The 22,861-nt window shown below is 61.4% G+C and overlaps 1 protein-coding gene across 2 annotated transcripts; it reads left to right on the top strand.

The window, feature by feature from the left end:
- Positions 1-1,749: 1,749 nt before the first annotated feature.
- On the top strand, positions 1,750-19,895 carry Sult4a1 (sulfotransferase family 4A member 1). 2 transcript variants are annotated; one of them, XR_010045800.1, is made up of 8 exons: positions 1,750-2,007; positions 12,030-12,160; positions 13,173-13,253; positions 13,525-13,651; positions 14,675-14,769; positions 15,792-15,930; positions 17,151-17,260; positions 18,588-19,895. XR_010045800.1 is itself a non-coding variant. In XM_023565277.2 (7 exons), exons 1-7 carry the CDS (start codon positions 1,839-1,841, stop codon positions 18,698-18,700), a joined length of 855 nt encoding a protein of 284 aa, XP_023421045.2. In that variant the 5' UTR covers positions 1,752-1,838; the 3' UTR covers positions 18,701-19,895. The 2 variants fall into 2 exon arrangements, 1 of the variants encoding a protein (XP_023421045.2); XM_023565277.2 differs by lacking the exon at positions 17,151-17,260 and having other exon boundaries at positions 1,752-2,007.
- The last annotated feature ends 2,966 nt before the right edge of the window (positions 19,896-22,861 follow it).

Here is a 22,861-nt window from a genome sequence, read left to right on the forward strand (position 1 = left end):
TGGGTAAGGGAAAGGAAAGAGGCACGGATGGAAACTAACTGCAGGATGGGACAGCGGGGCAAGAGCTTGCTCTGAAAGCCAGCAGGTGGAGCTGGCCCTGCGCCGAGACCCTGAGTCCTAGATGCAACCTCCCTCATTCCACTGACAAAATACAAATTCAAAGACAAATGGTCAGGACCACACAGCACTGACCTCAAGTTTGGGGCCCTCATACCTGTCCCCAGTTAACACTATGCTGTTTTCTCTCATTACAGATTGTTGGAGCTGTTGAAGCTGAATACATGCCCAGGTTGTGGCTCGGGCATGATTAAACTGAGAACTAGGAGAAACCTCAGGGCGCAAGACAGGCCACAGCTGAGGCCCCCTGGGGACTTTCTCCATAGTGTCCCTTAATTAGCATCCTCTGTCGCTCTGAGGGGTCCTTGAACCCCTCCCAAGATCCCGCTCAGGTTTCCTCCATTGTCCACTGAGCTCCTTGCTTGTTCTGATTAAATATAGGCTGTCAGTCAGCGGGCCGGCTCTAGCTCTGCCAAGGATCTGACTCCTGCAGCTCTAAAGACCATGCCGCATGCCTCATTCCATTGAGTCTTTGCCGTGCATCCGTTTGTGGGTTTGGGGGACCTAGGTACAGACCCCAACAAACAATTGGTTTTGCTGGTCCCTGAGCTGTGTATAAATGCCATCATAAAACATATCTTTTGTGTTTGGCTTACTTGTTCATCACTCTGTTAAGAATCATCAACTCTGCTGAATATAACTCTTTCTATGGTCTTTGACTAGATATACTTTTGTCACTACCCTAATATCTGCACCACTGGAATATTCTTTTTCTTTTTGGAAAGACAGCGACAAGCTTTCTAGTCAGGGATAATTGCTGCTTCCTCCCTGCCCACTGTACACACGTGGCCCTGAGCCCCTCTACAGGCACAGGTGTTGGACATCTGATCTCAGCAGAGTCCTCAGAGTGAAGAGTCCTTCGATTCCTCCAGGTACACCACCTGGTGACAAGGGTTATATTCCCTTTCTATGGCTCAAGACACTAAGCCACAGATACTCAGATCACAACTGTATTCTTTTTCGTTTTTCTTTCAGACAGGGTCTCATTACGTAGCCCAGGCTGGCCTGAAACTCGTGGCGATCCTCTTGCCTCAGCCTCCTGAGTGCTGGGATTGCTGGGATCACAGGCGTGAGCCACCACGCCCGGCTATGACTGGATTATTTTCATCTTGTCGTCCTCCTAGTGGGTTTGTGTAAATATCTGTTTGTCGAGTGAGTGATCTGACAACAGGCTTCACTAAACTCCCTGTAAAATCTGGTTGTTCCCAACTTATGGTCTGCACCCTAAGCGTCTTACTAGCTAGACACAGGCACGCTCTGAGGTTCTGGGGGTGACCCTGGAACCTGCATTTCCAGACCCTTTCTGCTCCCGGGTCACTAGAGGACTTATTCTGTCACCTATCATGACCTTATGAAATTATCTCGGTGATCTGCAAATGCAGGTCCAGGAGGGCCAGGCTTCGGACTTCTCTTTCTCCTTGAGGAGTCTCGGGAACGCGGGGCGGCGCGGGGTGGTGCGGGGTGCAGCCAGGTGCGCCCTGGATACCTGCAGAGCGCAGGAGCAAACTCACCAGATGTGTGGGGTCTGCAGGCCGTGTCGCCGGCCGGGGCGGGGCGGGGCGTGCCGCGGCGCCATGACGTCATGCTCGCGCGGCGGCCGGCGTGCGTCGGGCGCGGCCGTGACGTCACGCCGCGGAGCGGAGCCCCCGCGCGCCGGCGCCGTGACGTCACGCCTGCGGAGCTGCGGCCGCCGGGGGCCGTGAGGGGCGCGGGGCGGCGGCATGGCGGAGAGCGAGGCCGAGACCCCCAGCACCCCGGGGGAGTTCGAGAGCAAGTACTTCGAGTTCCACGGCGTGCGGCTGCCGCCCTTCTGCCGCGGGAAGATGGAGGAGATCGCCAACTTCCCCGTGCGGCCGAGCGACGTGTGGATCGTCACCTATCCCAAGTCCGGTGAGCCGCGCCCGCCGCCGGGCCACCGCCCGCGGAACCAGAAGGGGAGGGCCGGCCCGCAGCGGAAGCCGGGGCCGGAGGCCTCGGGTCCAGCCCGCCTTCGCGGGGTCCCCGGGGGACGGCCCCATCCATCCCCTTTTCCCCTCCCGTACCTGGCGGCTGTGTGACCTTGGGCGGGTCACCGAACCTCTCTGTTCCGAATCCGGGCCAGCCTCTGGGCAGCGCAGCGTCCTGGTGCTGATTCGGGAAGAGGGACCCAAAGAACGGGCCCGTTTTCCAGGGTGGACTCGGGGGGCCGGGTCGGGGGGAAGGACCAGCCCTGGCCCCTGTGCCTGCCCTGCCCGGTGCCTCCTTCCAGGGCTCTTCCATGACCGGGCAGGAGCCCAGGCTTTTCCGTTGCCCAGCATTAACTGACGTCAGCGTCCGCAGTTCCCGTGAATGGTGGAGATGGTGGTCTCCCCTTCCCAGTCCAGGCGCCAGGGCTCTGAGCAGGGGGTAGTTGGCCCAAGGTCACCCATGGCGAGTGGCCTGTGAAGCCCTGTGGGAGCGGTGGCTGCATTCCTGCTGGAGGGCACGATGGGAACAGGGACTGTGGGGCTCCTTTGAGGTTTGTGGGGAAGAGAAGTAGCTTTGCTGTTCTCCAGATGTGCCCCGGAGGGCCCCTTGTCACCCCAGAATTGGAGGGAGATGTCTGAGTACAGAGGTGTCTGGATGGCTTTACGGTCCCCGTGTTGGACCAGCTGTGGGAGAAGGCTATTGGTGTAGCTATTGTACTGTGTGGAGCCCAGACACCAAGAGCAGACCCGGCCTGACCCTGAGGAAGCTTGGGTAGGGAGCCTCAGTGGAGAGTTGGGGGCCCGCACAAAGGTCCAGGGGTGTCACGCTTGGAGGAGGAAGAAACCCTGGTCCGGTGTGGCAGCCTGCAGCCTGGAGCTCATGTGCCCTGCTGGGCTGACCTGAGGGAAGGGAGAACGGAAGGAGACTAACATGAGACACTTGCCGTGGCCAGAGACTGACCTCCATGGCCGTCTGCAGCTCCTTGTCCCAGCCCTAGGGATCCCAGGGGTGGGAAGGAGAATTTGGCTTTTAGAGAAACAGTTGGCACAGGTGTCCCTGTACTGAGCCCCTGCTGGGTCGTGCTGGGTCAGGCTGGGTGACACACATTTGTTCGATTTAAAATATAGACTGTGCACTTGAAGTGGGGTAAAGGAAGGCCAAAAGGAGTGTGGTGTTGGTTCAGGGCGGGCTTTGCCTCCATGTGAATCCCAAAAACTCGATTCCAGGCTGATAGGGTCCTGGAGTTGTGGATGGCAACCATGGTCCTGTCTTGCACCTCTGTTGTGGGAGGAGCCAGAGCCTGAGTAGGCGCCTGCACGGCCTAGTGACCAGGTGCTTGTGCTCCCCTAGCGGGAGCTTCCAACTGGAACTGGGATGTGTGGGCTCCTGGGGAGCTTCCTGAGTCCCTGGCTGAGGGGTGGGGCTGAATCCTAAGGAAGTCTCCTGGATAACCAATAGTCACATCTTGTTCGCAGCTCCCACCTTTCCGAGATAGACAGACAGGTACCTGGGCTTTAATAAGAACAGGGACCGTAACCCTCTTCTCCACAGTGGAGACCAGTGATGGCTCAGAGAGCCCTTGCACACTGCACCTCAGGAGCCACCTTTGCAGAACTTCAGAGAATGTGGCCTTCACCTCTCACTGTGTCTCCTTCCGTCCTCTCTTGCCAGGCCTCTACCTCTTACCTGGACACGTGAGGGCCCCAGCAGGCAGCCCAAGGGCCGTTTTGTTAGAACTATCTGCAGGCGAGGGCGAATGCGGTCACTAACTACGCAGCCGGCCTTCTGCACGCCCCATGCCCTGTAGCATCCAAGGAAGAGTAGGGGAGGGACAGGGCAGCGTCCCCATTTCCCAGATGGGGAGACGAAGGCTGTGGGGTTGTAGTGACTTGCTGAGCTCCTGCAGCTGTTCCGGGCAGAGCTGAGCTGGCCTAGGGCCTGGGAGCTGTCCGGGGCTCGGAGGGGGAGCTGTGCGTGCAGGTGCAGATCTCAGAGCCTTCTGCTCATTCTTTCTGACCTCATCCTTGCCGTGGAAGGGCTGGCACTGCACGCCATGTCCTCAGGAGCTGCCTCCCCAGCCCCCGGTACAGCTGAATGCTGTCTCTCCTGCCCTGCTGTGAAGTTCATGGCGCAATTTGCTGCAGGGGCTGCCGGAGCGGCCCCAAGTCTGCCCTCCGTCCTCCTTGCACCCTGGAAGAGGACCCAGGAAACCGTCTCCAGCACTGGATCCTTTGAGGGGCTAGGCTTGGGGGGATCTTAGCCCTTTCGAGATGGTTACGCCTATGGCTGCTTACCGAGTCTGAGTGCTGGGGGCTCCGCCCTGGTCAGTGCGCATGCGTGGACCTCTCCTGTAACGCAGTTCTACAGGAGCGCTCACTGGGAGGGGCCCCGCATGCACAATGTGCAGGGTTCTCCGCGTTCTAGGCCCGCGTGTGCACTGTGCAGGGCAGCATAGCAGCGGGCCTATTCCGTCAGTGCTGGGTTCTGCTAGACAGCAGTGCAGCCCGATGCAGTGTCCAGCAGCCTCTGTGTTCCTGGTCCTTTCGTGCATGCGCAGTACCAAGGATTGAACCCAGGGCCTTTGCACTGAGCTCTGACTGCACACTTGTTTTTTTATTTTGAAAAGGTCTTGCTAAGTTGTTGAGTTGTACAGGCTGGGCTTGAACGCACAGTCCTGCCTCAGCTTCCCGGGTGCTGGGGTTGCAGGCACGCGCACCCATGCCCTGCCGTGCTCATTGCTTCCTGCAGTCTCTTGGCCCTCAGTGTGTGGTTGAGCTGTGTGTGGTTGGTTCAGGGCAGTTGGGGCATGGGCTTGCTCACAGGTGCTGGTCCCTGCTAGGGCGGAGCCCTAGAGTCTCAGCAGGTCTGCATCAGCCTCAGGACGCTGTGTGTGCCTGCTTGGCCAGAGGGCTGCTGCGGTGGCTCCATTTCCCTTCCATCCAGCCCAACCGGAAGTGCAAATGGGGGTTCTCCTTGGTGAAAGCAGGGAGGCTCCTCCGCACTGGGTGGGAGGGGCTGGAGCAGAGCCTCGGGGCTGATTCTGCCCATTACTTGGGCCTCTGCAGGGCCCTGGTCCCTGAGTGAGAGGATTGGGACCGATTGACAGGCCTCATTCGTGGGGCAGCGGGGAGTCAGATGGACACAGGGACGCTGAGTGCAGGGGTTCCAGGCTATGCGGTATTCCTGCTTTCTTTGTGTGTCTGCTGCTGATCCAGCAGGGGCTTCTGTGTTTGGGGAATGACAGGGCCTGGCCAGGAGGCCTGTGCTTGGAAAGACGGAACATGCGTGGACTGCAGGCTGGTGGCCACTGGCCCCTACAGTGAGTCCCTGGTCCCTTGCTGGTGTGGAGTGAAGGCGGGGTGGAGGCACAGGAGGAGTCCCGCATGAGGGTGTCTTGGTGACCCCTGTTACATGTGGACGGTGGAGAGGAGCAAGCCTAGGAAGGGGACTTGGCAGGGGACAGGAAGCAGTGTCCTCTGATCGCTCTGGAGTCAGGCGAAGGCTTTCGCTGTACGTTTGATTTTTCAGTGTAGTTAACTATCCTGCTCAGGATTCGCTGAGCTTCATGGGTTTGTGGTTTGATGCCTTTCATTATTTTAAAAGAAATTTCATCCATGAGCTCTTCAGACATTTTTGTGCTCGTTCTCTCTCTCTCCTTTTTTTTTGTTGTTGTTTGTTTGTTTTTATCTTTGAGACAGGGTCTCGCCATGCACTTCAGGCTGGCCTTGAGCTCACTTTGTAGCCCAGGCTGGCCCTGAACTCACAGCTTGCCCAGTGCTGGGAGCAGGAATATTCTCTCTCGGCTGTGGCTTCTGGACCTGGATGTTGGGCCACCCCCAGGAGTCTTGCTGTCTTTTCAGCCTTCCTCTCTGTGTTTTGTTCTGGGTGATGACCGCGAGCAGGCTTCAGACGCGCTGACTGCTCTGCTGGGCGAGTCTGCGTCCCCTTCACTGTGCTTTGCTCTCACCTTTCATCTGCATGTGAGGTGTGTATGTGGGTGTGTACCTGCGTGTGTTTGCACTCTGTTCCTGTGTGTGTGTGTGCCTGTAAAGTGCTCCCATTCTGCAATCAGGCACAGTTTTGGGTGCTGGGTCATTGTGTGCTGGCCCCTGGCCTTGGGCCCGCCTCTGGGAGGGCAGTAAGCTGAGATGGTGACAGTCCCTGGAGGCAGTTGTGAGTCCGGATTGGGAAGTCTAAGAAGCCTTGGTAAGCGTTTCCCTGGCAGGCACTGGGGCTATGACTGTCAGGGCTGGCAGGCGCCGTGAGCTGCACTGTCCCCGTGGCCAACTGCATCCAGTAGCCAGCTGGATGACCAGGAGCTGCCCTTTGTGCTTGGGGCATCCTGGCCTCCTCTGCTGGCAGGGACTGAGAACAGAGAGCTGCTGTGGTTGTGAGTGCCATGGGTGGGGACAGCAGCCAAGCCCATCTCTTCCAAGGGACACAAGGGGCGAGGACTCCCCCAGAAGGGCGGGAGCTCCCGAGGACACCTCCCATCATCAGGCCAGCTCTGCCTTGGACTGGACGTGCAGCTGCCATTGTCCCCAGGAAGCGGGAGGATGCTTGCTGCCCCTCCAGGCTTGCAGTGTGGTGACTGCACGGGGCAAGTGACCGTGTGTGCTCACACTGCTTGCTCTTGCTCACTAAAGTGAAGGGAGGAGTAGGAAGCTCTGCAGGAGCGGTTTCGGAGCTGAGTGCAGTGGCCAGGAGGCCCTGTGCCTGCAGGGAGATGGCCCTGGGCAGGAACTCTTCCTGCTCCTGCCCTGCAGCAGTCAGATGGGAAGGCTGCTCTGCTGGGGGCTCCAGCCAGCGGGAGGGCTCTTCATGGGGACGCTGACGCAGAGCTGTGGTTCCTGGGGTGCAGAGTGTGGGTAAAGGAAGTAGGGGGTCTTGTGGAAACTGCACTCTGGGTGGGAAGTCTTGGCCCACAGGATCCTCACCTCAGCCCCAGCCTGCACTGGGCATCAGGGTTGTTGTCTCCAGAGCACAGATTGGGACTTGATGTACCCTTATGGCTCTGAGTTGATGGGTCCCACTGCCCTGCCACCCCATGTGTCCCAGAGCTGGGCCAGGCAGGGAGGTCTGGAGCCAAAGCACAGAGACCTGCAGACAAAGACAGACACGGAGAGGACGGAGGGGAGTCAGACCACACCCACCCTCTCCGCCTCAGCCCAGGGAGGGGTGGGGACCACCCTGGCACCCTGGCCCAGGAGCGCAGGAGGAGGGAAGGGCCCTGAGGTCAGGAGCAGGGCAACGGGAGCTGGAGCCCGGGCCCTCGATGGGAAAGTGTGGGTGTCAGGCTGAGCAAATACCCTGGAAAACAAGTTTTCACAGAACAGTGGCAAATAGGGGCAAAAAGATGGTTAGAAGACTGACCTCAGAGTCCCAGACAGAGGACGGAGAGTGGGGAAGAGAATAGTGGGTGGAGCCAGGATTTCCGGGCCTCAGGTGTGGGGCTTGAGCTCCATAGAAGAGTCCCTCCTTCCAAGAGCCCTGCGCAGCAGGGAGGAGACAGTGCTGAGGCCCGCGCCGCCGTGGCCCTGCGCCACAGTGGTGCACACCAGTGATCCTCGTGCTCTGGGAGGCTGGGGCAGGAGGGTCATAAGTTCCAGTCCAGCCTCAGCAATTGAGACCTTGTCTCAGAATAAAAAAGTAAAAATACAGGTGGAGACGAAGCTCAGTGCAAAGGCCCTGGGTTCAATCCTAGTGGTAAGGGGGAGGCAGGAGAACACCGAAGCTCAGGAGCTGTGGAGGGCTGGGTCTTAGCAGCCTTGCACCGGGGCTCCGGGTGTTCCAGCCGGAGGTGGTGGTGAGGAGGATGTCTAGCGGGAAGCGAGACGCCGCCGTCATGCCTGTCACCGACCACCAGGGGCGCCAGAGAGGCGCAGTCCAGGTGAAGACCCGCCCATCCAAGGCCAGGCTGGCCCAGGAAGATAGCGGGCGCTGTGTGTCTGTGGTGGGTAACAGGCGGGTCACCGGAGGGGATGGGGAGGTGGGGCGGGTCCCCAGGGGTAAGGGGCCCCCTCACCCTGGTTTCAGTGCTCCTGGAATGAAGGAGAGCGGAGCGAGCAGGCGCATGCCCTCGGGTCTCTGCAGTGTGCTGTAGCCCTCGGGCTCTGTTCCGCTCCCTAGTCTCTCAGGGCGCCTGTCAGTGAGCCTTCCCATCGGTGTGGGTAGGAAAAGGCACCTTACCAGGCTCAGCACGGTCCAGGCTTCAGGCGGCCCTCCAGGGAGAGGCCAGCTGCTGTCCAGCAGGGTTCGTCTGTTAAAGACTCAGGTCCTTAGCAGCGATGCGGGCGAGCAGGCAGGTGAACAGTGGGGTTGTCTGCCCAGGACAGAAGGGGCAGGAAGTGTGGTCCCCCACGGGGAGCCCAGAAAGCACTCAGAGAGGCCCAGCTTGGACTCGTGCCGTGACTACCCGGTGATGCGGAGGGGAAAGAGTGTGTGTGTGTTTGTGCGTCGCATGCACACGCATGTGTCTAGGGAAGCACCCGGCTGCATCCTCGTCTTCCTCAGCTGCTCCGATCCTGAGTAAAGTCGCCAGCTCCTCATTCGGAGGCTGGGGGATGAGGGGAGTGAGGCTGTGTCCCTGGGGGCCGGGCCCAGCAGGAGGGGCCTGGGGGCCTCTGCTCTGTGCCAGGCAGGACTCCGGCTTTTCACACTGCCGCGAGCCTGACTTTGGTAAATAATATACACAGAGTCACAGGGAACCTCATGTTCCAGGCCCGGTTCTGACTGCCTCTGGCCCCAGAATAACGTGCCTTGCGTCTGCCCAGTTCCAGGGGGATATTGCAGCGCTCCAGGGGGGTTGACAGACTGCACCCAGACTCGCTGGACAGCTCCTGCAGAATTGGCGGTGGGGCAGGGTCAGAGCGCCCTGCGTGCCGCTAGTAGGTCGCGGAAGCAGGCTGTGTCCACGGTGCTGGCGTTGGTTGTGCGCATGCGCAGGGTCCTCGCAGCTTGAGTTACCGGCTTAGCCCGCGTGGGGGCCCTGCAGTGTGTATAGCAGGCCAGATTTTCAGAGGCGGGATCTGCGGCGCATTGCCGCTCTCCTCTGCGACCTGCACCTGCCTTGGTACCTTTTGGGTGTCCCTGCCCATTCTGTCCTGGGGCTGCTGCAGCTGATGGGTCTCCGAGGACCTCTGCCCTTGCCTGCTCCTGCCCCACCTGACCCTTTTGGAATCTGGGCCCCCGATGCTGTGTGGCACCACTGCCCATCCCTGACCCTGTGCTGTGACCCCCTGTGCCTGGAACCTGTCAGTGGCAGGACAGGTTCCCAGCCTTCCCTCCCTGTGAGGCTCTGGTGAGGTCTGCCGCAGGAGCTGCCTACCACTTCTGTCCATTAGTGGGCGGCAGGCTCCCTGTGGGGGGCCCATCCCGTGCTCGAGGGCTCAGAACACAGGTGCACAGAGCTGTGCTTCAGAGCTTGGGACACATCTTTCCTGGGACTGCCAGGGGCTTGACATGCCAGGGGAGGGTGGAGGATGCATCACAGGCTTGTTGTGACCACATGGTGGCCAGCATTCCAGGTGCCCGGGAGAGGAGTAGGAGTCTTCAGAAAGGGGCACCGTGCCCCGTGCCCATTGTTCCAGGTTCAGGTGACCAGCTTCTGCCTTCCCCAGGCCTCCTCCACTCAGGTACTAGGTGACACAGAACCAGGCGTTCTAGACCCAAGGGGTCAGGAAGGGCTCCAATCCAGATTTGGGGTGCCAGGGAAGGCTTCCTGGGGGCAGGGACTCCCAGGTCCAGTCCAGGCTGGTCAGATGTGTTGAGGCCCATGGGCTGTGGGTTCAGGGGGCAGGAGGAGACCTGCTAGAGCTGGGGCCCCTGCAAGGCTCCATTGCTGGAGTCACAAGAGCCCTGGGCACAGGGAGCCAGCAGGAGCAGAAGGACTGGGCGGGCTGTGTAGTGGACAGGTGAGGGACAGGTGGTGGCAGCTGGATACAGAGCGGGGAGAGCTCTGCAGGCTCTCAGCAGAAGCTCCTGCAGAGGCCAGGCTGACTGGCTCCGGAGCCACACTGGGTCTTGGGTTTGGGGTGCATAGAAGCCTGCCCGGAAGGGGGCCGGTGAGCAGGTGGTTATCAGTTTTGTCCCTAGGTCATCATCTTTGGTCATTTGGTCAGGTCTTGCCTGCTGGCTTTATGCCCTAGGGAAGCCAATGCCTGGTCCTAGCCCTGCCCCCTCTGTCCGCTCCCCTCTTTACCTGGGGCCCTGGTTGGCCTCTGCTGAGGCTGGCAGCTGGGAAGGTGGGATACAGAGGTGCTGAGGCAGCAGGGACCTGGAGGGACTGGAGCGAGGCCCTGGGGGTCTGCAGGTCAAGAGCATCTTCCTGTAGACTCCCTCGAGGTGGTATCTTCCAGCTAAACCTTTAATGGAGGAAGCGTGGGGTTGGAGTGGGTGAGCGGATGAAGATGTTAGTCTGCAGAGAAGCTCCTCTGGGCTGTTGGCCTGGAGGGCTGTGGGTGGCACCAGTGGGGGTGGGGACCACCTAGAACAGAGGATCTCGATGTCACCTGGAGAGACTTCTGCCCTGATGCCCACCCAGAGGAGCAGTATGTCAGCCACACCCCGACTCTGAGACCTCTGGCACAGCTGGGCCTCGGAAGCCTGTAATGGATGGTGGTGCCCAGCTCACGGATGCCAAGGGCTCCGCAGCCTGGCCCAGACTCCCCTGCGCCGCCGAGAAGAGCTTCTCGGCCTCGATTCAGTGCCATGCCCCAGTGGACTCTGGGTGGCGCCCTGACTGCTGTGACCAGGGGGTGTGCAGGGAGCGGTGACGACCTGGCTGTCCTGCTGCACAGGGCCGGCCCCTGTCCTTGTGGCAACAGTGGTGGTCTGGGAAGGAGCCACTGGGACATTTACCTGCACGGCAGGAAGAACGGAGGGAGGGAGGGAAGGGGCGAGGGAGGGAAGACAGGCTGGGCAGGGGCCTGGTGAGTGCACTGACCAGCAGGCCAGAGGGCCAGTGTGGACTGGCTGACAGATCTAGAGTTGGGCCGTGCAAGGGCTTTCTGTGGGCAGCGGTGTGGCCTGACGTTTGTGTCTGGGCCCAGGACGCTGTGCTGTGGGAAGCAGGTGAGGTGTCCCCTCCTGGCTATACCCGATGGTGGCAACGGAGGGCGTACCTGTTGGAGTTCTCGGAGTGGGGCTGCAGGGTGGGCGGGGTGAGGCCCCCTGGGTGGCAAGGAGGGACAGCCAAGGACTTACTGAGCCCTCAGGGAGGACTGGACTCAGCTCATGGGAGGAGGTGGTGACTGGGGGGCCTGGGGACCAGGACCTGCCTGGGTGGGGCTGAGCATGTTCTTGGGTCCTGGACAGGCTGGGGTCAGCAGTGTGGCCTTTGCTCTGGGCAGCTCCCTCAGTCCCACCATCACCCACCTGGTCTAAGGGAACCCAAGTGAATGATGTGCCCAGAGTAGCCCTGGTAGGCTGTGGTAGGCCGAGCTGCTTGGCCAGCCTGGGGCTGCTATGTGCAGCAGGGTGGGTGGGTCCAGGGCTCAGCAAGGGGCCAGGCACACGGATATGAGTAGGAAGCAGGTCTTCAGTGGCCTTGGTGCCTGGGCTCCAGGGCAGCAGGCTGGTGGCGGAGATGCCTGCGGTTGGAAGCATGGGCAGGCAGAGGCCAGGGTGGGGCCTCAGGTCTTGCCTGGGGTAATTGGGCCTTTATTTGTGAACAGCAGACAGCTGGGAAGGGTTTTAGGTTGGGGACCGTGAGCCCAGAGCCCGAAGTGTGCGCTCTTCCCAGGGGAAGGTCCCCTCATCCGGCAGGGACCGGTGCACCCCTGTTGCCACTTTCTAAGGGGTGGCACCAGGCAACAGCTCTGATGCTCTCCAGCTGCCAGACCCCTCAAGTAGAGGCCCCTTGGCCTTGGGCGGCTTGGGGCATGGGCTGTGGCCGACCCTTGGCCATTACTGTCACCCGCCTTGGGGCTGGGCCAGTCCCTCTGAGCCCCGGCCTCTGTCTGTAGGCACGAGCCTGCTTCAGGAGGTGGTCTACCTGGTGAGCCAGGGCGCCGACCCCGATGAGATCGGCCTGATGAACATCGACGAGCAGCTCCCGGTGCTGGAGTACCCACAGCCCGGCCTGGACATCATCAAGGTACCGGGGGCAGCACCCGGCCCCCGGCCAGTCCCTGGGAACCCCAGCATTCCACCTTCTGGAGGGGCTCAGGAGCTATGTGGGCACAGGACGGGGAGCCCCAGATAGCTAGCAGAGCCACTGACAGGCCCAAGCCTGGACCATGACTGTGGCTTCTGATTGGGGTGCAGGTGACCCGTCTGGTGGGTAGGGGCTTCCCAAGAAGCCTTGTGTAAGGTGCTTGGGTCTTTATCTGTGAGTGGCAGGGAACTGGGGAGGGTTTCAGGAGGGGGCTGGATGTGTGTCGTCAAATATCTGGCATCAGGAGTAACTCAAAGCGTGCTCCGGAGCCCTGTGGTCACCCTGCCCCTCCGCGCTCCCCTCGAAGGCCCTTGTAGCCCTGGCGCTGCCCTGACTGCGCCTGCCTGGGCGGAGAGCAGCTCTGAGCACCCCTCCCTGTCCCATGTTCTGGTGGGAGGACCCTGTGCAGCTCCCCTCCTGAGTGAGCTGGTCCTGCACCCCGCTTCTTGGGTGCACCTCAATGGCCACTCCACTGTGCCCCGTGGGGGCCGCTCACAGACTGCCGTGCAGCTGTGCTGAGGCCTGGCCTCTGGCAGCAGGGAGCTGCCGGGATCAAGGTGTCACAGCCATGGGAAGTCCTCTCAGCCTGGGGAGGGCTGGGCTTGTTCCCATGGTGTCAGGGAAGGGGGCTCTGAGTGGAGGGGCTGGAAGCATGGGAGCCCGGTGCTTCCTGGGGGTCACCCTGGCTGCTGCGTGTGGAGGGTCGGGTGACGCAGAGAGCGCAGGCGGGGGCTGGAGACTGTGGCTGTCCCAAGGCTGCGCTGGGCCTGCATGGCAGTTCTTGGCAGCCCTCAGGTCTCAGGTCCTCCTTGGTGGCCGCTCTTGGCCACTTTAGGGCAATTAGCAGCTCTGGTCTTGAGCAGATTGCTGTGGCTGGGAGAGGGCACTCCTCAGGCTGAGGAGGGGTGATGGCCACACCCCCCCAGACCTACCTCCCTGCCAACTCCTGCAGGAATTGACGTCTCCCCGCCTCATCAAGAGCCACCTGCCCTATCGCTTCCTGCCCTCCGACCTCCACGACGGCGACTCCAAGGTAACTGCATCCCCAGAGCTTCTGCGTGCCCGGGTGTCTGGGTCAGGGGTCCAGGGTGTCCCACCTCTGTTAGCAGGGGTCCTCTGACTGTGCATCAAGTGTGCCCCAAAGGCAGGAGTCCCGGCTCCCATTCTCCTGATGGGCTCACTCCCGCAAGGGTGGCACCTTCCCAAGGCCTGTGACCTCGTTACCAGCATCACAGTGTGACCTCCAGCCCGGGGCGGGGCAGCCTGCCCGGCAGGAGGGTGTCCTCAACCCCCGCCGCCCACAGGTCATCTACATGGCGCGCAACCCCAAGGACCTGGTGGTGTCCTACTACCAGTTCCACCGCTCGCTGCGGACCATGAGCTACCGGGGCACCTTCCAGGAGTTCTGCCGGCGGTTCATGCATGACAAGCGTGAGTGCTCCCAGGGGGCAGGCCCTGCTGACCTTCAGAGGAGGGCGCCGGGCTGGGGGCGCTGGTCCTTAGAGCCTGGCATGCTGCTCCCTGCCCCTCTTGGGTCTTAAGTGCGCCCCAGCTGGGCTCTCCCTTCCTTCCTGGGCTCAGCGCATCACAGAACCCTGCCCCCTGCTTGCCAAGGGCACCACACACGTTGGCTGGTCCCCCCAGGGGCCAGTTCCAGGTCCTTCCTGTGCTCCACTAACATTGAGCCACTCGGACCCCAGCTTGTGCCTGGTCCTGGGATCACAGAGGCCTCATCTCTTACCCGGGGTCCTGAGGACCTAGGAGCTGACACCTGGAGAGCACTGATGGGGTAGGGGCCGGGCAGTGTGGATGCGAGAGACCCTCTCCAGGGTTGAGGGCCAGGGTGCCCAGACTGCTGACATACAGGGTGGGGTACTCCGGGCAGGGTCCCTGAGGCCTGTGCAGTGTGGGGGATGTGCCCCCAGGCCGGCTCTGTGGTGAACTGTGCCTGCCGCAGGCTGCAGAGGGGGCCTGCAGAGCAGTGTGGGTATGGTGGAAGGACTTGGTCACCACCTTCTGCACACATGCCGGGTCCAGAGGGGACCCAGAGCCCTGGTGTCTCCAGAGCTGGTGCTGCACACCCACATGCAGCAGGCCCACCTCGCTCCTCCAGTGGCCCCGGCTGTCGGAGCCTTCACCCCTCCTGCCCTCACCCCTACCCCGAGTCACTGTCTTCCTGCCCAGCTCCTTGCTGGGTCCTGTTGAGGTCCCCTCCCAGCACTGTGGGTATCGTGTCCTTGGAGGCTAGTCAGGCACAGGCAGGAGATGTGTGCTTAGTGCACCAGCGACGAGGGGCTCGGATTGGGCTCATGCACCCAGCCAGGAGCCTGCCCCTCCCTGGTCTGCACCAGGCTGTCCCCTCCTCCCTGCTGCAGTGCCCCCCATCCTGGGCAGAGGGCGCTCTTCTGGTGCCTGGGTGTCCCCGTGTGGCCATCTCACCCCCTGTCTCTGCAGTGGGCTACGGCTCCTGGTTTGAGCACGTGCAGGAGTTCTGGGAGCATCGCACGGATGCCAACGTGCTCTTCCTCAAGTACGAGGACCTGCACCGGGTGAGTGCGGGCCGAGGGGGCAGCGGCTCTTCGGGGCCGGGCAGGGAGAGCTGGTGCCTTCCTGCCTGACCGGGACAGCTGCATCCGGCCCCTCGCTCCATCCCTTTGCTCCAGCACAGGTCTCCGCCTTCAAGGGTGCCCTGTGGCACTGACTGGTGCTGCAAGTGTCTGGCTGAGCTTGCAGGATGCAGGGCCTTTGTGCTGTGAGGCTGGGGGGTCCTAGGGCTTGCCACGCGCATGGGGACACTGATGTGCTGCCATCACTGTCCTGCACCAGGTCAGCACGCCGCCCCTGGCAGTGCAGGCCCAGCAGGCTCATGTGTGAACACCCAGCGTCTTGGACGGCTGCTGACGTGCAGGGCCTCAGCTGGGCCAGGCCTGTTGGTGGAGGACCCATGGCCTCCCCATTCTTAAAACAGGGCCTCGTGTGTCCTCCCCTTCTGCGTTGTTCCTCTGTCTGTCACTGTGCAGTTCAGGTGGGTTAGAACTCACAGTTCAACCCGGGTGTGGTGGTGCACTCCTGTAATCCCAGCACTCAGGAAGCTGAGGCCAGAGGATTGCTGAAAATTCAAGACCAACCTGGGCTACACAGCCCAACCAAGGCCAGCCTGAACTGCATCGCACTATCTTGTCTTAAAAAAGACAAAACAAAAGCAAAAACGAATCCTCACAGTTGAGGTGGCCTCGAGCTCAAGAGTGATCCTTGCCTAGCCTTGCAAGGGATGGGATTAGAGGTGGGGGCCATCTCGGGTTACATGGGTCCTGTGAGAACCCAGAGCGGAGCCAGCCCTCCGGCCTTCCCGGAACGTGTGTCCTTTAGGTGTGGGCACTGCTGTGTGCATGAAGCAGGCTCTTTACCAGGGACCTGCTCAGAGGCTTTGTCTGCTCCTTTGCCATTGGTCTCCGAGAGCGGAAGCGGCTTCTGGGAACCCGCAGCAAGGAAGGGCTGGCCGGCTCAGGGCGGGCAGCCTGCCCTGTCCCAGCTTCTGACGGCTGCTTTGTGCTCCGCTCTTGTCTTCCAGGACCTAGTGACCATGGTGGAGCAGCTGGCCAGATTCCTGGGTGTGTCCTGTGACAAGGCCCAGCTGGAGTCCCTGACCGAGCACTGCCACCAGCTAGTGGACCAGTGCTGCAATGCCGAGGCCCTGCCTGTGGGCCGGGGTAAGTGCCCCTGCCCACCTGACCGCCGTGCCTGCGCCTGCTTCCTTCCCCATTGGACCTTCAGGCCTTCTGGGCATTCTCTCCCCTTCACCACAGCATTTGGCTAGCCTGTGCCCTCTGCTTGGCGGGGACGTGGTGATCACCAGCCAGCCCACGCCCGCTGGCACTTAGTATCCAGCGTTCAGTGAGATCAGCGTTGCCGCTCCAGGGGCGGCTGCTGGAGCCAAGTTCCCAGTAGGGACCTGAAGTGGCCAAGGTCAGCGTCCTCAGGGTACAGCCAGGGGTAGCTTTGACACCCTGGGTTCCAGCGTGTGAGGCCTGACGTGGGTTTCGGTGGGCAGCTTCCTGGCTGAGGTAGGAGTGGTGGTGGCAGCAGACGTGCTGCTCCCGGGGCGGGGCGCTGGCCCCTCGCTTTCCCGGAGGAGCTGTCTTCTGGTGTGCTGCACAGCCGGGGAAGGAGCCAGCCTGGGGCAGATGAGCGGGTAGGAACAGGGCAGGGAGCTCCCGACTGGCCCCACGGGAAGGAGGCAGGGACCCTGGGGGCCTGTAGCAGCCGGTGGGTGTGCACAGTTAGAGAGGGAAAGGGTTCCAGGCCAGGGTCCTCTCTCCTTCTCTCGCTGTCCACCTCCTAAGGGGCACGTGGCATCCCATGCTGCCCACTGGCAGGGAGCCGGGCACTAAAGTCTCCAGGATGGTGGCTGTGGCCACAGCTGCGGCCACAGAGCTTTGGAACGTGTGACTCGCATTAGCAGTGCGGTGCAGACGTGAAGCGGGTCCCCAGGAGCGTGGGCAGTTCCTGGGGTGAGGTCAAAGGAGGGGCTGGAACTGCGGCAGTTCCCGGGGTGAGGTCAAAGGAGGGGCTGGAACTGCGGCTCTCTCTTCTGCTGCCTGTGCCCGGCGGGAGGCGGAGCTGGGCCCCCAGCCATCGTGCCAGTCCACGTCCCAGGGGCAGCCCACGCTATCCACAGGTGAGGTCACATGCAGGGGCCTCCTGCAGGAGGAAGTTAACCAAGCCAGGATGCCTTGGGGGTTCTTTTCTGTCTCATCTTCAGCAGCGTTCACTATTATTTACGGTCTGTGTTTTTCCTTTGGCGTTTGCCCCATCTCGTCCTCGCGTCTGCCCTCCGGAGCGCCCCCCATGTGCGCCCCCCCCCCCTGTGTGTTGCCATCGTCTGCCTTGGTTTTGTTTATTTCAGTTCTGTGGTTTTGTTTCCTTTTAGCACATTGCCTGTGTGCTCAGAAGAGCTCCCTGGGCTGAGAGGGGCAGGGTCGGGTGGCCGCCCGCACTGCCTGCCCTCGGTTCATTGTCTGAGTCCAAATCCTCTGTCAGGTGGGTGCCTCCTTCCCCTGCCCGGCCGCCTCTGCTGCAGGACGTCACCAAAGTGCCTCCCTGGAAGCTCTGGTCCTGTCCCATGGCTCCCTTAGAGGGTGGCAGGAAGCGTTTGCTCTTTCCCTTCCCGTCCCTGCCCGGTGCTCCCAGGACGGGCAGCCCGGCGCCCGCTGGCTGGAGATGTCGAGGCTTGGAGCGGAGGTGCTGCCAGGCATGAATGTGGGGTTTATGTTTGTGTTTTGTTTTGTTTTGCAACATATTAGCAGATTTATTGGACCATTAGGAAGTCAGAGGAAACAGGGTGGGAGCTCCAGCTTGAGGAGCTTCTAGGGTTTGTAAATGTACCTTTTTTGTTGTTGGCAGCACTAGGGGTGCAACGCCAGGCCTGGTGCACACTAGGCAAACGCTCTACCACTGAGCTATGCCACAGCCAGACAGTGGAGAGAAGTCTGAGGGGCGGACACGGAGGAACTCAGAGCAGGGCTGACCGGAAGTGGGAAGCCCCGCGTCACCATTGCGCTCGGACCTGGCCCTCTGGGGTTTTGTAGTTAACAAAGAAGACAGGTCCACATCTTCAGGTGGTGGCTTTTGTTTTGGGTCCTGGAGTTGAATCCAAAGCGTTTTTATATTTTTATTTTGAGGCAGAGTCTTCCCAAGTTGCTTGAGTTAAACTTGGATCCTGCTCTGCCTCCCAGAGTGCTGGAATGACAGGTGTGCACCAGCATGCCCAGTCCCGGTGCCATTTTTGCCTCTCCTTTTTCCCCTCCAAGGCCTCCTAAGCCACCATAGCCCAGCACCTGCACCTGCACCTGCACCTGCACCTGCACCTGCACCTGCGGTCTGCTCTTGCGGAGCCTGCCGGGGAGTTGTCGCTAAGGGCACATTTTGCGTCCAGTTTAGAGCGCCTGCTCAGGCCTAAGTGTTCTGGGCACTGAATTTGCCTGGGGATTTTGAGCTCAGGCTGAAGTCTTTGCCTCTCCATTTGCCATGATATTTTCTGTCCTGGGGTTGATTTTTCTTTTTCAGATTCCCCGAGGCAAGTGACACCTCGGTGGCTGTTGAGCAAAAGTCTTCGTGTCCATGTCCTGGGCCTTGGCCCATGTGCAGCCATAGCTCAGGTGCTGCCTGGCGAGCACCCGGCCCGCAGTGCTGTGCAGGCCCCTCCCTTGCTGGGATTCTGTCGTGGACCGCAGGGAGCCCCTCCCACCGGTCTCCCACTTGTGGGGCGTGGCTGCGGCTGGTGTGGCAGTTTCCAGAGCTCCCGGGGCCCTGGGTCGCCTCCAAGCCCGGCGGCCATGGCTGCAGCGTGGGCCCTGGTGTGTTGCAGGGCGCGTCGGGCTGTGGAAGGACATCTTCACCGTCTCCATGAACGAGAAGTTCGACTTAGTGTACAAACAGAAGATGGGGAAGTGCGACCTCACGTTTGACTTTTATTTATAATGACGGAGGTGGGAACTTGCATGCGGCCCGTCGCTCCTCCTCGCTAACGTCCTGTATGCATTCGTTTATTCCCGGCTGGACACCCTGGAGCAGCGCGGAAGCTGCCGGGGCGGACCCCGCGGAGAGCCCGAGGGTGCCGCTCCCGCCCGCCGCTGCGGCTCACCCACCCGCCCGCCCGTAGTGTTCGAAGTCTCCACGTGTCTGACACCAACCTTATAAATACAGCCTCCATGGGGAGTCGCGCCCTCCGCAGACAGCTCTGGCCTCTGCCCTGGGCAACCTCGTCTACTTACTGTATTTTCTAGAGCTTTTCATGGAAATCTAAATAAATATCAGTAAACCAAATAAAAGTTCTGTTCCGAGGGGCAGCACGAGTGAGCCACCGCCTGGGGCGAAGCTCCGTGCCTCTTTGGGCAGTCAGTCACCTGAGGCCTCACCTGGCGCTGCCCCTTGGTTCCAGGTCCCCGTGAGAACTGGGATGAGGTGGGTGGGGTGCGGGGAGCTGGAAGGGGTGTTGCTGCTGGAGTCCAGTCCTTGTGGCTTCCGGCAGGGGGCGCTCCGGAGCTTCTACCTGCACACGAGGGTCCCCTGCTGGCAGAGCCTCCAAAAGCAGACAGTGGAAAGGCTGCTGCATGGACACCCGGACGCCCGGCCTGGAGTCAGGTCCCGCAGGCTTCCTGTTGTCCCCTGAAGCAGTGGCACACTTCAGCGAGAAAGGCTTATGCGTAGCACAGCAGCTCTGTAAGTCCCGGTCCTTGCTTCTGAGTTTGCTCCCGTGCCTGACGCTGTCCGTCGAGACTCCTTTTGCAAGTTGAGGCCCCCGTCCACCATGCCTGGCGCAGTGGTCACGGCTGTGCTGCCTGCCACTTGCTTCCTTTCTGGCCCGAGTTTGGCTGGAGGAGGATGGGGAACTGGCCAGGCGGGAGGTGCTGCTGACGGGCGCCATCCGGGCGGGGCAGGCCGCCTGTGGGGGACCCTGGCTGTGAAGCAGGTGCAGGTAGGAGCTGAGTCTCCATCTGAGGAGAAGCCAGGCTGGGCCGAGGCCGGGGCACCTTTTCTGTGTCTGGGAGGGAGGCTGCTTTCTGTGAAATTTCCTTTCTATTTTTCTATTTTTAGTACCGTGTGGATGTGACTGGGCACCTCACGTGGCACCCTGTGCTTGCTTGCTTCTGTAATAAAGACACCTGCCCTGCCATCTGTGGAGTGTGTGTGCTGGAATTTGCAACGGGACGGCAGGGGCCCTTGTGGGTGCACCATCCAGGGTTTCAGGCCTGTGCTGGGTCTGGACGAGGCAGAGTTGTGCAGTTTCACCCACACGCAGGCTTCCCCGAGACTGCCCACCCCCACCCCGTGTGTGTCCCCTCCCACCTGCAAGCCCTGCTGGGAACGCAGGGGGAAGGGGTGGGGGAGGGAGGAGGAGGTTGGCAGAGGTTCAGTGGGGCCTGTGTCTACCTCTCCCGGGATGCCCTCAGTCCCGTGGACCCAGCTGTGGCGGGGATCTGGGGTCACATCCTGACCCCTCGGGGAAGGGACGACTCGGTCACTGAGATGGGAGCCGCCTGGAGACATCTTCCTGCAGTGGAGCTGCTTTCCGTCCTCGGCTGAGCCTCGCCTGGGATCTGGAATGAACGGGCTTCTGCTTCAGTGAGCGTCCACCCTGTGTGTCCTGGGAGGCCTGTCCTGGGTCACTTAGCCTAGTAAAGCTAAGTGGGGTTCAGAGGCAAGTGGTGCGGTGGCCCGGAGGCCCCCTCAAACATCTCTCCTCAGGGCCTTGTCCGGTGGACACCTGACAGAACTGTGCAGGGCACGGTGGAGGTGGCGGTGGGTGTGTCCAGCCTCCTGGAGCTCAGATCGCATGGGGAGACAGATCCCAAGGAGCCTGGGGCAAGCTTGGGTTCCAGGGTGCTGTCAGGGAGCAGCCCAGCAGGCCTGGGCAGGGCGGTGGTGGCCTGGAGATGATGGTGGAGCAGCCAGCAAGCCACCAGGCTCGAGCCTCGGTGGGGACAGCTGGGCAAGAGGACTGTGCTGGTGACCACAGGCCTGGTGCGGCAGGACTTGGCCAGTTCACAAGGGCTTCCTGGGTCAGGAGGTTTGGGTGTGGGCTCTCTTAGCCCAGAGGGTTCAGTGCGTGGGGCAGGAGGTCGGGCCCTCGGGCTCTGCGTTGGATGGCGAATACACCATCCCCAGAAGCAGAGGTCAGTGGTGACCTGACTTGGATTCGACAGACCGTTGAGAGTCCAGAGTGTCCGGGCGACCCGCAGATGGTTTCAGATCTCCGCCCTGTCCTGGCACTTGGCTGCTTGGAGCCCGTCTATTGGAGGAGTTGGCAGCTGCACAGTCCAAGGAACCAGGACCTCTGCTGCTGGCTTTCCTGCTGGCCTGGTCTCCCTGGGCCACACGGTCGCCATCTCCCTCCTCACCAGCTGCTCCTGAGAGCAGAGTCCAGTGACAGTGTGACCACAGAGCACAGAAGGCTCCAGTGGGGCAGGATTTTAGGGGGGGTACCACATCCCCTGGATGAAGAGTGCCCCCTCATGGCCTGAAACACCGTGGCCGAGCCAGGACATGGAGTGGGAGGGCTACGGGGGCAGAGCTGGGCCTCTGTTCGTTCCCCTCCAGGCCTCTTCCCACGCGGACGTGGGTGACAGTGAGTGCAGACCCCCAGGGATGTCCCAGCTGCCCTTCTGCAGGGACCAGGACTGAGCCCTGGGAGTGAAGGGCAAACTGTGCAAAATGGGGGCAGGGAGCAGGGGCCGAGAAGACGGGGGACCCCAGCTGGGATGAGTTCAGGGAGAGGCAGGCTCTGCCAGCCAGTGGGTGAGCAGCGTGCAAGGCCTGATGGCAGCTCAGCCCAGGAGGCACACCCGCCCCACTTCCCGGCCTGCTGCCCTCAGGGGCAGGGGTGTGAAGAGGCAAGGCAGGCATGGTGGGGGGCACTGGGGCCAGGCAGGGGCGCAGGGCTGAGGCTGCTGGAGTGGGGATACAGGCTGGAGTACACAGGGACCAGGGATGCCAGAGGCCCGCCCCGCCCAAGGTGCCATGCAAAGGGGGAGGTCGGTGCCGAGCTGGGGGGCTGGCACTCCACCTGCCGTGAAAAGCGCTGTGCAGTGCAGGAGAGCCCCCCTGCCGTGCACACCTGGACAGGGCTGCAGGTTCCCTACCCCTGAGCAGCACCCCTCAGCACCACACCTGCCACCATGCACCTCCTGGCTGTGGAAAGAGCCAGCAACAGGACTGGCTGTGGCCACCAGGGGGCGGGGGTGTCGAGGGTGCCTCCTGCATTTCCAAAGCAGCAGCTTTGAGAGATGCTCTCCAGAGAGCAGGACACACGCGGCCCCCACTGTGTGTGCCCTGTCAGGCACTGGGCTGGGGGCAGTCCAGCTGGACCAGCCATGCAGCCCAGGCTGGTCTTGAACTAGCAATGATCCTGTCTCAGCCTCCCGAGTGCTGGCATTACAGGAGTGCGGCACCACACCTGAGTTTTTTTCCCCTGATGTTGTCTTTATATATGTGTCCATCTGTGGTGCTGGGCACCAGCTGGGGACACAAGTGTGCAGCTCTCGAGCAGGGCCATCTCTGCAGAAGGGACGGCAGCACCAGAGGTGCAGGATTCATCTCCGGTCTGCACAGCCTCCACAAGAAGGCTTCGGTGAGAGCCAGAAATCGTCCTTGCTGGTGTCCTGTGAGGTCCCGCACACTGTGTTCTCACCTGGCGTAACCCAGCTCCCCTGACCAGGCCTGAGCACAGCACAGGGCCCGGGCCGCGTGCTCTGCTTTGGGTCTCTGCCCACGCCTTACCGTGTCTCACAGTGTGCTCCGGAAGCTCAGGGGCCTCAGGGACACTTCTCTCTCACTTCCCTTGGGGCTAAGGGGCAGCACAGAAAGGCCTTGGAGGTCTCTGGCACACCCCACTGCCCTTTGGATCCGGCCTGCCTGGTCCTGCAGCCGTGTTCTGTGGCCTGTGTCCCCAGCCTGGAGCTGGCAGTTTGCTGTTTACGGTGAGGGTCCACACTGCCCACTGCACAACCTTGCCCTTCCGTCCAGCTTGCACCTCCCAGCTGGAAAGCTCTGTGCGCCCCCTTGCAAAGCCTCCTGCTTTTTCTGTTTGGTGCTGGGGATTGAATCGCCAATGCTGCTCTCCGGTGACTTCTCTGGCCCCTC

Source organism: Cavia porcellus, unplaced genomic scaffold (assembly GCF_034190915.1).
Source record: "Cavia porcellus strain 051 isolate PalLab524CR breed Dunkin Hartley unplaced genomic scaffold, mCavPor4.1 scaffold_40, whole genome shotgun sequence".
NCBI classification, from domain to species: Eukaryota; Metazoa; Chordata; class Mammalia; order Rodentia; family Caviidae; genus Cavia; species Cavia porcellus.

Bases quoted from the DNA above. Each gene is read 5' to 3' on its own strand.
- Sult4a1 (XM_023565277.2), top strand. From the start codon at position 1,839: ATGGCGGAGAGCGAGGCCGAGACCCCCAGCACCCCGGGGGAGTTCGAG. The intron at 2,008-12,029 runs GTGAGCCGCGCC...CTCTGTCTGTAG, and splicing joins CGTCACCTATCCCAAGTCCG to GCACGAGCCTGCTTCAGGAG. The intron at 14,770-15,791 runs GTGAGTGCGGGC...CTTGTCTTCCAG, and splicing joins AGTACGAGGACCTGCACCGG to GACCTAGTGACCATGGTGGA.